Below are 18,269 nucleotides of genomic sequence, written 5' to 3'. Positions count from 1 at the left end.
CTCCTCAGTGGGAGGTGTGATTTGCAATCAATGCCTAATTTGAGCTGTTGTTTCCGGTGCTCGAAGCAGCCATTAATTTTCTAAAACAGCGCACGTGACAGCTTCAACAAGGTGGCGCTATCTGACTAATTTGGATATGACCACGACAACAGGTAACTATTCATTCAATAAACATTGTAATGACTATTACCTACCTCCCAAGCCATTCTTATAGCTTTGGGGGCCTGAAATAGTTCGATTAGTGACACTTGTGGGAGTTTGAAGGCTAGTACTTGTGTTGTTTCTATCGTTGGCAGCATTGCAGGGGCTATGTGTGTTGCAAGCTGCAGTGGCCTCCTGATGAGAGCTCCGGCACTTATTATTTCACAAATTAAGCACTGCTTGTGTGCCATCTCAGCTTCATCATGGCATGCGACTGATGTACTTAATCATGACATCGTAAAATGTACATTAGCTGGCAGGTCTCATACATCGTCCCTCACTCACATTTATTAGGAGGTATTTTGCAACACCCGGAAATGCCTGTAAACACGGGGAAAGCTGCATTAATTAAAGCAGCCACTGTCCCTTTAAGTAAAAAGGTTTTAGAATCTGTAAGTGAATGTGTGAGTGAGCAAATAATCGAGTCTCAATTACTAAGTTGGATAGTCAACGCTTAATTGAGCGACTGGGCTAGAGAGGCAGTCAGTAAGCAAGAAATTAAGTAAACTAGTGAATGAGTCACTGAGTGAGGACGTGAATTAGAGAACAAAACTACTAGCCAGGAAACATGCAAATAACCGAATCACTGGCGAATTAGTGTTTCATTCGTGAGTGAGTGACTGCACACCTATGTAAGGGACACATTACAGCGATTAACCCTCCAGGTGGTAATTTGGGCTGGGCACCACCTAGGCAAGAGACATTTCATTAAAATGTTACAGCTACAAAGAGTTCATTCTGGGGGAGTGGCCAAGGCTTGGGCTGTGCCTTCAGTTGGGAGCTCTTCCATTGGTTTCCAATGTATTTACAAGTCAAAAAACATAAGTGATCAAGACTAGGGGTATTCAAGAAGAACAGCAAACATTTTTTAGCATGGAAAGGGTATGACATACCTAGAATAAGCTCTAGGTGATTAAAGAAGAGGCTTGGAAACCTATAAGATTGGTTAAAGGATGTTTTCGAATTTTGATATTTTCTGGTTTCTTTATTTTAATCATAATGAATACGTCCCTGGTGCTCATTTCCTGTACTTACAGAAAAGGGACCAGTTTCATAGGGAGAACTGCCCAATATCAACACCTTCAAACGAGCCTTTTAGGTCCAAAACCAGTAATTTATCGCAGTATATATAATTTTTTGTTGCGTTGACCTTGAGATTGGGTGCCAGTGCTCAAAGTGTAATGAATCTGTGTTGGGTTCCAGCTGTGTTTTTGTCACACACTTAGTAGTAGGTTTTAACCTGATTCTAGGTACTCTCCACGCCACTGCCAGCTGAGATAAATGAATTTTGGAGCCCTATAAGTTATTCAATTCAAACTCGGCGGTGTACAAAGAGTATGCATGCTTCAATAAACGGTAATGTTTCTCTGTGCACTGTGACATCCCATCCAAGTGTGACTGGCATCATGACGTTCTGTTCACTTGCTGCTACCCGGCATCCGCGGTGATCTGTAAGTCACAAACTTAGATCCCTAAAACACCAACTAAGCCACCTATCTTATCAAGGTCGGTGATTTGAGTGCCATTAAATATAGCATATGCTATTTACAGGACTTAGGGGCCAGGTGCACCAGTGGGCAGGATGCAAGTAGTGTGTGCTAATTGCTCACTAATGTTCAGCGACCTGTTTCTCATTTGGTGATATAACTCAAAAAGACATTTTTCACATATTATTTTGTCAGAGAACCATTCATGCTGTGTTATCCATCCCTACATTGTTGTATGTGAAATACATGTAAACCTCTGAACTATGCTTCTAACAATGGTAAAATCCTAGTCTGCTCTGCCCAGAGGAGCCAAATTATGTAGAAAGCTAAACTTTAGATAGCTGCATTTTCTATTAGACATTTCTGCAGACTAAGGGCTAGATGTAGGTAATTCTCATTTACCGACTCTAAAATACCGAATTTTACCGATTCGGTATTCTAGATTCGGTAAATGAGATGTAGTTAAAAATCGGTATTTTTTACCGATTCTGTAGGATTCGGTAATTACCGAATCGCTATTTACCGATTCGGTAATTGTCAATGCCTTGAGGCCCATAGGAATCAATGTTAATTACCGAATTGGTAAATACCGATTCTGTAAAAATACCGAATTTGCAAGGGGAACAGGGTTTCACTTTGACACCCTGTTGCACCCCTGATTCTGGCTTGTGTGCCATGTGACACACATACATGCCCTTAGGGCATGTATGTGTGCCACATGACACAGGTGTACATGCACAGATGTGCCTGTACACAGGAATTCGTTATTTACCACTAAATAGTATTTGGTGGTAAATAACGAATCGGTAAGGGCCTGTGGCACTGATTACAGTGCCACCTACATGTAGATTTTCCGATTCGGTAAATATACCGATTCGGTATTTTACCGAATCGGTAAATTTACAGATTCGGTAAATATACCGATTTGTTACATTTTCAGGCCCCTACATCTCCATCTGCAAATACCGGTAGGTAACGGCCGAAATCGGCCGTTACCGACCGGTATTTGCCGTCCTACATCTGGCCCCAATTGTTTTAAAGATCACGGGCTTGAAATGCATAATATCAAGAATTGACTGTGTATTGTGCCACCCTCAGTACAGATACATGCTAGGCCGTATTTAATAAAACGTTCACAGTAAACAAAGAAATGTACACTGAATACAACATGAACAATTCACATTATTGCTTGAAACACTGCCTTTTTCATAACAAGCTACTGGAATTTACTGAGCTGGATCAGTAAATCAGAGCATTTTTAAACAAATGTTAAACACAAAGGTTATTTTTCAGGGTAGGCTGCAAGCAATGAACCAAAATAAATGCATTTTATGGCAGCACTGCCTGCTGTACTCTCCGCTGCGCTACACACTCCCTGTGAAAATAAAAAATAAAAATTAAATTCATTAAGACGCGTCCAATGCTATATGAACACTGCCTGTACCCAGCATGCATTGCACATCACCAGCAGTAATTAGCTGCACAATGTGACTTGGTCCTTGGCATGCATTGAGAGCACATGAACCCATCCCCCATGTCCTAGATTTTTTTAAATGCCGGCCCTTAAGGTGTTAGTTGTAGCATGAACGCCTTAATGTGACTGAGCGCGGCAATGGGTCTTGTGATTTATCTTGACAGCGCTGCGGCGGCACAGCTGACTAATTAGCAGGAACGTACCATCTGCTGTTCCGTGAATAAGAAGGTATTCAACGTTTTTGAAATGTGCAGCTCTCTCCATCACCGTAGAACTCTGAAATAAAACAAGAAAGAACTTGACTTATTATTGTTTGCAATTGTTGCTCTCATTAGCATTTTCAAATCATAATTAGATAATTGTTCAATTCGCAGCACCCTCTCAGTGGCCGTGACTTCCTGTAGGCTACCCATATGTCAATCAGGAACTTCATTATTTGTCTTTGTTTGAAAGAAATGGGGAACTTACATTGAGTGGATCTTAACTGTGCAGCCATGTATGAAGGGTGTGTCCCCTTGTATGAAGGGCATGTCCCCTTGTATATTGCGTTTGGAGACGATGGAACTTTGGGAAGATAACTATGACGAGGGCACGTGGTTACTGGGTGGTTAAGAGATTGTCCTTTGTAAACTGGGGCTATAAGTAGATGAGACACAGGTTTATGTGGGAGCTTGAGGTAAAAGGGGTCGCTATATTCAAGTCTACTCTCGATAATGGTGGCAAAAACTATTTGAATTAAGGTATAGGGTTGCAGTGGTTTGAAAGACACAATAATTTTCACAAGGAACTAAAAATCTGCTGGAAATATTTGAAACGAATACTCTAAAGCACTGAGAATACATCAGGCTAAATGCGTCAGAATTATTCAGCCTATGTGTTCCACAAGTAACTAAATACATGAAAATGTGTCCAAACACAAAGAAAAGAAACTTAGTCAGTCTGCTAGAATATGTCAACTGAGCATGAGGATCCAGGCAACTACCAACGTGTTTCTGCTTCAATAGGAATTATAAATGAGTTGGAGTAATGGTCTCTAGTGTTGTGAACACTCTGATAGGACCTATTTGAAGTTGTTTTGATTTTATCATGTGTTTGACCTGCAGGTTCTTTTATTTCTTTGCATTAGAAGGCGTGAAATCTTCGACACGCCCTGAATTGCTAGGCTTATGTCCCCCTTCTATCTATGCTGCCATATTTTGTATGATTATAGTAGGTGCTGCTGCGGGAGTAAATCAGAAAGTATCCCTCAGCCTGGCACTGCTTCTCGTTCCCGGGCAATGTCTAGGATAGAGACTAGCTAAAAAGCTCATTTGTACAGGGAGAAGGTAGGCTGTGTGATCCACGTTAGGAAACTTGATTTATAGGCTTGCTATTTTCTGCTTCTGCTAAGTTTAAGCATATCACTTAGAGGCAGAAATAGGGTGTGAAAAAGCTAGGAACATACCAACAATGTTGGAGATGCTCATGTTGTTTTTGCTGGCCACGTCATGCATTACTACATTTATTTTCTCTTTCTACATGGTAACCATCCATATTTCATGCACTAGTCTTGGGTTTTAGAAATCAACATTTTAAGTTTGATCCCATGTTTCTCAGTGCTATTTTGAGTGTATTATTCACTTACTAGGGACGGTTTGGAGTTTCACTGTAAACTCATCTAGTGAAACTAAACATGATCAAAAGACAATGCTTATACATAACTCAGTGGTTTTGTGTATGGGTCACAGTGCATCTGGATTTCTAATTCGTATTGGTGCACTGAACTAAGTTCTTTCATCAAGGGGTTATAAATCTGCCTCTAGCTGCTCTAGGGGATCTCCAGATTGGGACACTAGGCATTGTGAATAAATGGCAAATGTCCATATAGGCTGTTCTGAGTAAGACTCGAAATAATATGGCCTGTCCAAATGAACGGGGATACTATTTTCTTACTAAAGTTCCTGTATCAGGTCGTCTCATGAAAATCAGATCTATTGGTTCGCTGAGCCATAAATTCTAGGCTCGATGCCAAGGATGTCAATTCACCAAGATGGCAGGGATAGAGATTGTGGCACAATGCACCATTTGAACGTCCCAAGAAATGAATGTATGACCTTTGAACCTTTCTGTTCCAAGGAAGTGATGTAACATGACCCTAATCCTGATGACATCACAATGATTTAAATCCCAAAAATTCCATAACAACTGCCTAATTAAAAAGAAAAATATAAACACAGACAAATGTCTATCTTAGATTCAACCTATATTAAGGTTCTAACATATGACATGGGTGCATTGCTTGTTTATCTTTGTATTGTATGAAAAAGTAAATGTTCGTATGAGGACAATGTAGTGAAAAAACATAGAACAGCAGTGGTAAGCTATATTATTTATAACACAAACTGTCATTCGTTAGCAGTTCTCCTTGTGCATACAGCAACAAGAAATGTATTGATAAATCACAGGAACAAAGAGGATTAAAAAAGTAACACATATGTCCACATATAATAATTGATGTAGAGCAAATATTGAATAATAACTCTGTAATTTGGCATGGCACAATTCTGCATGTGAAACACATTTTTAATTAAGTGTGCGTTGTGCCTCTGAAGGTATTTATTGTACAAAACCTAAAGTGTAAAGTTCAGGCTCCAGTGAAGGCTGGAGAGAGTAACTAGTGCTCATCAAGACACCGTTAACTTTCTGTTCTTGAAGTGGCAGTCAGTGATCTTTGAATGCGGTTGTGCTTTATAAATATTCTGAACTGTAGCAAGTTAGTGAAGTGAGCGATCCCCTGAGAAAAGGGGATACATTGTGCATTTCAAGCACATACATTTGCTGAAAATCTGTAGGATCTGACAAGGCACTCATTACATGGTCAAATCTTTTCATGGTGTGTCAAGCCAATGAACCTTGACACTGCTCATGAATTGACGTTCAGTTTTCCAAAATGTGACATGGATGGCTCCAAATGTCAAGCATTTCCTACATTGTGCACTCTCACACTGACTCACACTTTGTCACTCACTCACTCACCTACACTGATACCGTCAATCACCAATTGTCACTCAGTCTGACTTATTCTCATTCATTCTCAATCACTCATTCTCTGTCAGTCTAACTCGCCCACTCTCATTCTCACGCATAGGTGCACTCTCTCACTGTCACTCAATCTCCCTCACACTCTTTCACTCTATTTAACAGTCCCTCACACTCCCACTTACTGACTTTTTCTCAATCATATGTAGTCACATTTACTCTCACTCACTTGGGCTTATTTGTGCCCACTTAATGACAACCAATCTCACTCATTTCTACTTATTATCACTCACTGTCTTCGCCTTCACTTCCCCTTTTCACACACACAGATGCACACACACTCTCTCCCTCACACAGAAAACTCCCACAGACACACAAGCACACAATATACATTTACAAGCATTTTATTTATACTTACCTCAGCTAAAAGCTAAGACCCTTATTTATGGGATTTTAGCATAGGGCAGCGCAGCAAGGCACCTTGCTGTGCTGCCCTACACCATGGCGAAAGGGCAGGAATGCACCATATTGCATAAATATGGTGCATTTCTGTTGTTTCTCCCTACACTGGCACTATTTCGGCAACCTACCATCAACATAGCCACCATTGCACCAAGGTGCAAGGGTGCCTCCATTGTTTGCAGGATTGTTTTTTTTAACCCATTCGGCGCTTATGACGGAACCGTTCCGTCACGCGCCTCGGGTGAGCTGTGCTAGTGACGGGACGGTTCCGTCACGGCCCGCTCGCCGCGCCTGCGCGGCGCGTTCTATTGAGCGGGCGCGTTCATGACGGAACCGTTCCGTCACTAGCACAGCTCACCCAAGGCGCGTGACGGAGCAGTTCCGTCACAAGTGCAGGTGAGCCGCGCGCCCCCCCCCCCCACCCTCTAGCACTGCGGCGGAATTGCCGCCGCAGTGAAGGGGTTAAGTACCCTGGAGAGCATGGAATCCACATTATCCACAAGGAGCAATGTATCCTGGAAAGGGAGCTGGAGCAATGCTGATTTTACGATAGAATCGGTTCTCCATTTCTTTATCGAGAGGTGATGCCTAGCTGCAATTATCTCCCCAGATGACATCGCTTTAGCTTTGACCACATCTGAGGAAATATTCACCAAAAATCTTGCCTGCTGATCCATACCAACTGGCAAATCTCAACATTCTAGCCCATCCTGAAGAGCCAAAGCCAACTCAAAGTCTTTAACCAACGATTGCTCTGTGTATGCTGCATTCATTTTGTCCTTAAGAGCTAGAGTCTCTGCTGTGAATGCCTTCGTTAATCCAGACTCCACCTGCTTATCTGAAAGATCAGAAAGAGCACAATCTTCTGGATTAATAGTTGTCTTCATGATTAAGGGAGGCCAAATTGCATCCACCTTAACCAAATGGGATAGCACAGCATGACCCTCCAGTAAATACAGTTCTGCAGAAAACAAGACACGTTAACTTTATCCACCTCCTTCCCTTCACCCATTACCATGTTTTCATTTGTCACATGAAAGGGAATATAGTAGAAGGCCTGACACATTGCGGAAACAGTGAGTCTCTTCTGTTTTCTAACCAAAAGTGGGGACCCCAAGTGTTGCCTCAAATGTGGGAGGGTGTCCCACATCTCCCCTCCCCTCTCCTCAGCCAACTAGTACTACCATTTCAAACATTGGGGATCAGCAGGAAAGATAAGACGTGTGTTTGTACAATATCATATACTACCTCATTGCTCATTGCAACTATTGCAACTCTATACTTTGACCCATTTGAGCCTTTTTCAATTTTACCTGTCCTGACATCATTCCATGTTTCCAAAGTCCTTTTGTCCAAGTCCCATTTTCTCAGCAATGTCTGTGGTCCTACCTGGTACTATAGAATTTGAGCTGGACAATCTGGAGGTGTACACAGCATTGGAGGTCGCAGAGTAGTCTGAAAGGAGAAGCTGACGCTTGATGAAAGTGTGATTACATGGTGGAGTTAGCACTCTGGCTCCAAGTTTGTAAAAGCAATAATGAGATTAGGGTACTCATCTCGAGTGTGTCTACTGACAGGCAAGTAATACCTATCCTTACCATCTGGTTTAGTAAACTCAGAGGGATTAGGATCGGAAGGAGGGATCAATATTCTGAGGAAGGCCAGTGACCCAGTAGGGCAATTGGTAATGGCTAAAATATGTTGGTACAGGCAGATTGGGTAATGGATATGTAGCTCCTCCTATATACTCATTCTTTATTTTTAACCCTTTAAAGGGGGGCCAATAATAAATAAATATATTGACACCCACTTACTCTTAAATACAATTCTTTCTGCAGTAGGGATACCTCTTTTGAGAACATTCTTTTCTATATAAAAAACTAGAGTTACACTCCTAGTGTTGGTCTGCACCAGGGTGTGTAAGTGGCCTATGATGAAGCATGCTACTATATTGTGGGTAAGGGCATTCTTAAAAAATACTTTGAGTTTCCCAGTAAGTTTCTTTCTTTTCTTTTCTTTGCTTTCCTCATTCAATCATTTCTTGAATGGTATATGTCCAGCGCCCTATCTCAGTAGCTGGGATTTGTTCTTCTCTTATAGTGAAGTCTATAGTCTGGTTGGGAGAGCAAGGCAAGGCTCATCCTTTAGTCCCTCCATGTTTTGTGTATGTGTAGGGCATACACAGTGGCTCAGCTCAAGGGGTTCTTTCAGAAGTCAGGGGTGTTCCACAAGGGAAGTGCCAAGAAGGCAGAGCTTCAGAAAGCCTAGAGAGCATGGGCAGATGCCCACATAGAAGGAGAAGTGGATGAGGAGGAAAAATCTGTGTCTGAGGAAGTACCACAGTGGGACCTGCCAGAGCGTCTGGACATACAGCCACCAGAGGGAGTAGCAATGTCATGGCACATTTACATTTACTTTATACATAACATTGCATGCTTCAGCATCTATTGAATGAAGTGCTGTTAAGGGTAGTCTTTTCTGGATTTAGAAAAATATAAGATATGGGTTAGATAGCATGTGACACGTATCACTTTAAGTTAAGAAAATGTTCTTCTTACCTCATAACTGTTAAGGTTATCTTCTTTGGTAGGCAGACACATGTAGCGCTCAGTGTATATCGAGTCTGTGCAAAAAAGAATGTGCTGCCTATTAGCATACTGTAGTTTGTATTGAAAAAATACGATATTAAAAGCTGCAGATTAGATTGAAAGTACCGACAAGAAAACATGGTTGAGTCGAGACATCAAAGCAACATCAGTCAATAGGGATTTAATTAGGCTGGAAGAAAAAAATACTTGAGTTGCGCAATTACATTTGGAATGCTGACATTGAAAGGCAGATGAGGGGGTTGGTTGTGGTGGTGGTTACGAAGGGGCTGTGCAGCATTAAAGAGCTGGTGGACAAAGCAATTACAGAAGAGATATCAAAATATAGAAAGCTGCCTGCTTCCCATTTCAAACTGAAGCAAGAGACTGATGAAAAGAAAAAGAAAAGAAAATTCCAATCTAAAAATGATCTTGAAAGCAGTGTCAAACCATTATTAAAATGATCATTCGATGATTCTTGTATGACCCACTATCAAATTATTTATCATTCAAAACAGACCATGTACAATTAGAATAAAAAGTAGACTGAGTTCTTACACATGAAAAGGTTTTAAAAATATATTAATTTGTTCACGTGTTTTTAAACTCTTAACAGGTTTTTCAAACCTTGAAAAATAAATGCAATCATATTTAGCTTAGAGCAGAAATGTTAAGGTAATGTACTCCAAGCTGAATAAATTACAGTATGAAGTGGTGGGTTTAGTATGTTTTCCTACAGTTTCTTGGAAATGTGATTACAGAACATGAAAGTAACATGTTGACCGTTATATATGTCCATTAGGGACATATACCCAGCTATAGAGGGGCATAATATCCCCTAGAGCAGCACCACACACTTTGTTTTAACAATGACAGAGGGATCAACCTAATAAATAGTACCCACTCTCCCTCCAGTCATTTTTTAACACACCACTTTAGACTTCACTGCCACTTACACACACACACCCAAACTGCTTCTCATCAAAAGATCTCCGATAAAGAGACCCGAAGGGCATTGCAGCCTTGGCCTGACAAGGAGCAAAGCCCAAATGATGGAGCATGACATCCTTTGGGTGTGTGAGGTCATTATGATGAGGAGACACTGTCCCCCATAGATGGAGTAGCAATCGGACAATCCACAGAATAAACGTCAGGACATACAAGGAATAGGAATGAAACATGGTGAGTTCACATTTTCTAGTTTGCTATCAATATGTACATGAGTTCAACTGGTGATCGTTTAATTCTGCTGTGAACTGGTGCACAATGACACATTCTACCACAGTGACACAATCAACACACGTTAACTTTAAGTATTGTTCTGTTGCACCTGTATTTTTGGTTTTGAGACTTTGTGGGTGCTTTGTAAACAGCAAATCTATTTCTTAAAAGGGATATAATTTCGCCTGCTGTGAGTTATACAAAGAGTAGCGTCTCGCACCAGTGGAGTACGGCTGGCACAGGTGGTGTGGAGCAGGGCGGAGTGGGGGGTGGTGGAAGTCGATAGACAACAGGTTAAGTAATATAAAATAAATAAATAAAACCACTTACCTTGCGCTCGATGCTTCGACTTCCACCACCACGGATCCGGCCCCTGCTCTTACCTGTCCGAGCCGCCACTGTATACAAATATCTCCTTGACCCGCCTAGTCCTTATTCTTGAAGGGTAGGTCGGTGTCCTAGACTCAATTAGCAGAGGTCCTGGCTATTAGCATTTTTATCAGTCTTAGTGTGCAATATTTGCTCCCAAAGATGATATCTAATGAGATTCAGTGGCCACGAGCCAGTGTACTTTTTTCATATTTTTTTTGTGTGTGTAAATTTCTGCATTCCTTGTGGACTTTTTTTAGTGATGGTAATGATTTTTGGAGTGTGTGCTTACATATGATAATTTTAATGACAACAAAAGACACCCACATTAGGAGTCAAGGTTAAGGTATTTTGTCAGTAACAAATATTTAGTAAGGACTCACTTCAGTGTATATTTGGAAACATTGCTAATTCAATATCATTGCAATAAATCATACCAACACAGAGCTAGCCAATACAAATATATCTATAACAACGAATTATACAGTTCAAATATAGCAGAGAAAAGGGCTTAGAGCACACAGTGATCACAGTGATACATACCATTGATAAGTGTGAGTATATCTCACACATTATACAGTTCAAATATAGCAGAGAAAAGGGCTTAGAGCACACAGTGATCACAGTGATAAATACCATTGATAAGTGTGAGTATGTCTCTGTACAAAACAATTGCCCTGGGGAAAGATATCAGTTATAGGGTTACATATGTGAAAATGCAGCACAGACTTTTATGTTTCCGGAAATTACTTAGTGTGATTGTTAAATGTCAAGGTTTCAATCTTGTAGGTTATTTATAAGTTCAACATCAGGACTTGGTTATTATTCACCTAGGGCGGGATGTACAAACATTAGGAATACCGATTCCCCAATTGTGATTCTCTCTGAATCGCAATCAATAAAGCGGTATACCTAATGCATCATATGTATTGGGGTTCCTTTAGGCATTCCTTGTGGGTCACAAATTGACCTACCTCTGGAATATTAATGAGGTAGGTCGCAGTTTGTGAACCATTAAGAGTCACAGCCATCACAGGGATGGTGGTCTGCTGAGGTCAGCAGACCCCCATGACTGTGATTGCTTTTTAATAGAGCAATCTTTTGTTGTATTTTATTGCCACCTATTTTCATTCAGGGAAAACGGGATGTGTTTAACAAAAAATAAATGAAACCCTGAAGTTTCATTTTTTAATAGTAGGCAATGGTCTGTGGGACCATTGCCTACTATTTACATTATCAAAGGGGAAGGGGTCCTATGGGGATGCCTTCCCCTTTGCAAATTAGTTACCACTAGTTTTAAACTGGTGGTAAAGCATTAATGTTTTGCAACTGGAATTTGGTGCAAAACAGTAATACATCCCATACAGTTTCCTTGTGGGTCCTCCATTGACCTACCTCTGGAAAATAACTAAGATGTGTACGGCAATATGAGTTGGACCATCTATTATCTGAGTTGAATTGAAAAAATATGCTGAACTCAAGTCTGGCTTACAGCTACTTTAAGACAGATAGTGTGTGGTCTCCTTCATTTATTGAGGTCTAGTGCTGTAGTTTTGTAACTCTGGACACTGGGGCACTGCTGTTCAGCCCCCAGTGTATGTGCGCTGACCCTGAAGATATAGTAAAATTGCCTAACTCCTAATTTTCATATTTACCTTCCCAATGAAGCCATAGTTTAATACATAGATGGCATGGCAAGTTGCCTGTGGACTAAAGCACATGGTGTGCCATCAACTAGACTGAAAAAGGAAAAATGGCTTAAGGCTTACCTGTGTAGCCTAACTCCTTGATCTTTTAAACATGTTGATGAACCTGTCAAAATACCTATTTTTGACAGGAAAGAACCCTACTTTAAGATACTTCACCCTTATGTATACCTTGCAGTCCACAAGGTAGGGTGTCTGATATTTACAACTCCCTTTTCTGAATCGTTTTTGGCCACTATAGGTGTGGCAGGGTATACTCAGACATGAGTCCCTTGCTCACTGCACCATCAGGATTCAAGCAAGCCGGGTCGACGACAGCTGAAATGCCAGAAACCGGTCCCCGGAAGCTTGTTTTCCTTCCCAGTATAAGAATTGGCTTGGTAGTTTGGTTTGCCCTGTTCCCATCATGCACTGGGACAGGAACAGACTAATTTGCATGTAGCCAGGTTCTGAGCTGGGATGGTGCAGTGAGCTAAAAAACGGTGATGGATCAAGCCCTGATCTTTGGACTGGGTAAGAGTGGTCTGCTTAATTCAGACACTCTGTTCATCACCACCCCCTTTTCTGAATCATGATATTTACAAGTGGCACATGCAAAAGTTATTTTTGGCATGTACCTATAGATAGGGAGGATTGAGAAACGTTAAAGGCACCAGACCTGACCATTCATAGTTTAATGTGCAAAGGAAGAGAACCCTTTGTTCTCTATGGCCATCTGTGGCCATTCAGGATCCAGCCTAGAGGAAGGAAGAGCTGGTTCCTGATCAATTAGAATTAGTTGAGGAGGAGTAGAATGCCTATTTTCCTAAAGACAACCCTGGTTGGTACAGCAGCCGCTCCGAGGGCAGAAAAAGCTCATATCTTGGATTTGCGTAGAGCACAGCGGGTGGTTGCAGTAAGTCATAAAGGATAGGCTGAAAAAGGGGGAAGAGTTGCATTTGGAGATTTTTTTCTCATTTGTTAGGGAGTGTCCAGGAGTTACACCCATCCACTGGCTAATGAATCCAAAAACAGTGGCATCTCACCCTTAGCTCATCAGAACATTTTCTTGACCTGTGGATGAACAGAAGAAGACTAGACTTCCTGTTTGAAACCTGTGTGGAGACCTAAAGGGCTGCAACAGCTCCCACTTGTACCCAGGACTAGGCCTGGCTGGAATGTCAATAACACAAGAGTATTCAGAGTAGTTTTGGTAATTCAGCATTACTCTTTGATACAGAATTACCAATAATTATGTGATTACTTCTTCTCAGGTAATTAAGAGCAAGAGCACACTTCTCAGACACAAGCAGCTGCTCATGTTCGCTGTACATGTCCTTCTGCATTTAGCACAGTTTGTTAGCGCAAAATACAACTTCACACCTATTTTGGATGCAAGGGGGCATTTAGTGCTAAGAAAATAGCACTAAATGCCGGTAGTAAGTAAGTGAAATATCCTAACCCAAGAGCACATTTAGAGAATGCGGGCAGCCGCTTGTGCTTACATTGCATGTTTTTTTGCATCTAGTACTTTTTCTTAGCGCAAAATTCGTCCTTGCATCCATTTTGGAAGCATGGAAGCATTTTGTTGTGCTGAGAGATAGCACTAAATGCAGACTTGTTCTTCTTGTATAGTTTAAGCTCAATATCGCATATTTCTTAGGTAATTCAGCGTGATTAGGCCACACAGAATTATGTGAGTTATGCCCACTCCTAAGAAGGGCTAAGATGTCGACTGCAGGATTAGTCTGCTTACCTCCTTTGTGACTACAGGGACATATGAAGCTTCAAGAGGCCTTGTTCCTGAAGTACAAAGATGACCATTAGCAACTGGACCTGAACTAGACCTTGCTGATGACCTCTGCTGGAGGGAGTCCTGGCCCCTAAGTGCTGCCCCTGTGGTCCTGGGAGCATATGAATTGACCGAGGGAAGCTCCATCAGAAAGTTAAAATAATTGGGACTTAGAACATTTTTGTACTTCTAAGATCTCTGGACCATCAGTAGGACCTTATGCCAAAAGTGTCCAATTTCAAGTACACTTCATTGGATACAGCTTCAGGCTTGTCCAGATGGAGGATTTGAGCTCCATAAAGAAAACTAAGTTTTAAGGTAATAATATTGACGTGGAAAAGGTGTGAAAAGTATTTTTCCTAGTCAGAGCTTTCGCTGTAAAACCCCAAAACGTCAGTGGGACTTCATCCAAACACCGACCACAAGAGGACTTCACCAGATACAGCCTGCAGCCTTACTCCGCTGGAGGATTTCAACCTTCATTTTAGAGACTTAAAACCTGATTATGAGTTGGGCAGTCTTGGAGTGAGCCACCATGCCAGAGCCCCACTCCAAGAACACAAAACTGAACCTTCGACCACCTCTAGATTACTTGTTTCCTCGTGGTCTAGTTGGAAGTGCTTTGGCATTCCTTCGGCATTGCAGTTCTAAGGCTCATATGCGAGCCTCAGAACTGTAGTGCTCTGAGAGCACCAAAACCTGTTCCTGTACGGTATGGACTGTGCAGTCCATGCCGTGCAGGAACAGAGGTGCAAACAGACAGGGGGCACAACTTGTGCCCCTCTGCTTGAAATCCCATGCACAGGGGCACCAGGGGGCCCTGTAGGACCCTCTTACTTTACTGACACCCACATTTTTCAAGGTGGGCTCACCGCCACGAAAAGTGTAGAGGTGTGGAATGTAATAATATGCTTAGTGGTGCCGCAGCTGCACCACCAGCACATCGCTGCCCCACAATGCCATGCCAAAGCAGAGGGATCACAGATCCCCGGTAGTTGCGTCAGATCTGCGGCGGTGGGACCAACGCATTCGAAATGCGCAGTCAGACCACCAGTGTGGCGGTTCCCGCCGCGTCACTGTGAGTTTGGTGGTACAATGGACCGCCAAACTTGTAATCAGTCAGAAGGTGAAATCTTTAACTGGGGTTACCAACTTGTTATCTCTAACCATTGTTTCAGCACAGTCAGCCTGAAATGGCATCTAGGTTTCAGTTAAGTTTAAATAGTGACTTCTTATTGGAGTTTGACAGGTGCTCTTTTCCTTAAATATTTAAACATTCTTATTTCTGGTTCCCCTTATTTGATTTTGTTTGATTGTGATGTAATTTTGCGCACTCAATTTTTCTCAATTTTTTTTTAAATTACTTGGGGAATTTTTGTTGCATTGTGTTTTGACTTTTTAACAGTTTTGTTACTGCTAATTGCTTCACACGATTTTCTAAGAACTGACCGCTTCGTGGCATAGCCACTAAGGGGCTGAGTTCAGGTTTAAACTACTGTAACTATTTCTTGTCTGACAGGTTCAAGGCCATATCATCTCTTGTGTGGGATGCAGATCCACCGACCTGTTTAACCTCTGATGATCAGGTACTTCCAAACATGGAGCTCATTATATTTTTCAAATACCAAATTTGCATTTGGCACTATAATGTTTCTGAAATCAAAATTACTCATTGAAGATTTTCCAAAAGAATATTATCTTGACATACAAAATATTATATATGGAGTTTTTCAAATTTTGTGACATAATGCAATATTGTGTTGAAGACTTGCTGTCTGTTTTTACATATCTGAATGTAACGAAAGTAGCAGTGATGAACGCTTCAAGTTAATCTACTATGAAGAGGTGGCATTGAACTTTGTTGGACGGCTTTGTTCATTTTATGGAGCCATATGTATATTTGGTTTTGGGAAAAGGGTATTAGCTGAGGGCGGTTACTGGTATTTGACCAAGTTTGAAGTAACTATTGCTATATATGTACAGCATCTTTTGTGAAGCACTGATTAAAATGGGGATGGATAGGAAAATGTAGCTGACTGTTACCTAGTCCCTCTTGGCTGAGAACATGTCTAGAGGCACTCAGAAATGGATGCTGTCAGCATCCTGCTGCTGGTAATTTGCCTTCATGGAAGTTACTAGCCAGACCAAGAACACCAGATTTAAAGACAAAAGTCAAAGAATGCAATTTTTACCCTCAAAGGAGTATGAGGAAGACTGACTCAGGTACTAGGTTACACAGTCAGGTGAGGTGATTGGCGACTCTTCCTGGTATATTACAACACTCCAGGGAAGGTGCCTGGTCCCTTTTCATTATGCTTCAAAATAGGATTGGCATTACTTTTTCAGGACTGCACTGTTAACTATTTCAAGTTCGAATTATAAAAGCAGTGGAATGAAGAGAACAACCACTAGGGAACACAATAGCCACTGATGTGGGAGCAGTATATGGCTCATGGTAAGATGTATGGGTAGGGTATGTCCAGGATTTCTGTTTTGATTGCAATATTTTGCAACAGAGGATGTCAGCCCGAAAGGAAATTACACTGCAAGGTTATCCATTAATCAGGAAAAGTTGATTGCCTAGCAATGGCATCAAATAATTGCCATGGCAGCAAACAGATTTGCTAAATGATTAGCATAGATCAAGATAACTCACATGGGAGTGATTGATTACAGGCAGATAATTAACCCAGCTAAAATATAACATTAATATAAGCCAACATTGTCCCAGAAGAATAGATGGAGTAAGGGGCAAGACTGAAGCAAAGCCCTATATTGAAGCAGAGCCAAAAGAGTGCCCCTGAGTACTCAGGAAGGATATTGTTAGTTGCAGCTCTGGAAATATACAGAATAGCCACAAAGAGATTGGCCCTCATGTATCTTGCCATTTAGCAGTTGGCAAGGCTCCAATTCATAAAAACAGAGCCTATCTTACACAAACATTGCATTTTTAAACTCACAAACTTAATTAGCAATTCGGTAAAATGCTACCAAATATTACAGAATCACTAATTGGGTTTGGGAATAGATATCAAATTAGTGTTTGTAAGGGGCATGTTAAAGGCATCCCTTCCAAATATCGAATCCTTTAGGGGTGCATTAATGTTTTGTAACTTAAATCTGGTCGCAAAACATTAATATTCTAACACCTCTTCAAATGAGGTGGTAAGCCATTCCCAAATGGGAAGGGGTCATCAAGGGGCTGCTTCCTCTATGTGAATGTTTACCAAAACTTTTTTATGTATAAGCAGTGGTCCATGACACCATTGCCTACTCATAAAAAAGGTTTGTATATATTTTTTAAATACATTCCATTTTCCTTTAAGAAAAAACGGGCTGTGATTAAAAAAAAAAAGATGTCTTTTTTTAAAAGAAAGCGAAACAAAAGGGGATGATGGATGGAGCATTTGAGCAAATCAAACTCACCCCCAGTCAACTGATCTGGGTTTAATCCATCACCATTCTTTAGCTCACTCAGCCACCCCAGTTCAGACATGGCCATTTGCATATCAGTCTGACCCTGTGCGTCATGGGAACAGTCCAGCCCGAACTGCCAAGCCATGTCTTCCCTGGACCGGAAACAAGCATCCTGGGACCGGTCTCGGATTCATAATCCTCATCAGCCAGGCTATCTTGAATCCAGTGGCTAAGTGAGAAAGGGACTCACGTCTGAGCATACCCTGTCAACTTAGGAAAGGAATGTTACAGTTATTTTAAAACTGCTACACTGCTACAAAACTGGCCCCACTAACAAAGCCTGGCTCCCACCCTTCCAGCCTCCTGGGCAAATGCCTATCCATTGCTCGATGCCCGATATATCCATCCCGGCCTTGGTGGTGTTCAAAACTACACGGTCTTGTTGGCCAGTCAACCATGACTTACTAACGAGAATGTGCATGCAGTGGCTACACAAATGCAGTGTTCAACATAAAACAATGGCAATTAATGTGTTATTCATATTACCTAAATGATAGC

General features: G+C 41.4%; 1 protein-coding gene across 4 annotated transcripts in view; it reads right to left on the bottom strand.

Moving 5' to 3' along the window:
- The window catches only part of LOC147731545 (dipeptidyl peptidase 4-like), a 688,588-nt gene that overhangs the window by 28,160 nt on the left and 642,159 nt on the right, over positions 1–18,269 (bottom strand). For all 4 annotated transcript variants that reach the window (XM_086956608.1, XM_086956609.1, XM_086956611.1 and 1 more), the window contains 2 exons: positions 9,201–9,265; positions 3,366–3,438 (listed from right to left, as the gene is read on the bottom strand). In XM_086956608.1, coding sequence (XP_086812734.1) covers positions 3,366–3,438; positions 9,201–9,265 — 138 coding nt within the window. The remainder of the gene's footprint in view (positions 1–3,365; positions 3,439–9,200; positions 9,266–18,269) is intronic.

This window comes from Lissotriton vulgaris, chromosome 2_1 (genome assembly GCF_964263255.1).
Source record: "Lissotriton vulgaris chromosome 2_1, aLisVul1.2, whole genome shotgun sequence".
In the NCBI taxonomy this organism is placed as follows: Eukaryota; Metazoa; Chordata; class Amphibia; order Caudata; family Salamandridae; genus Lissotriton; species Lissotriton vulgaris.
This window is presented reverse-complemented; position numbering and strand designations above follow the sequence as displayed.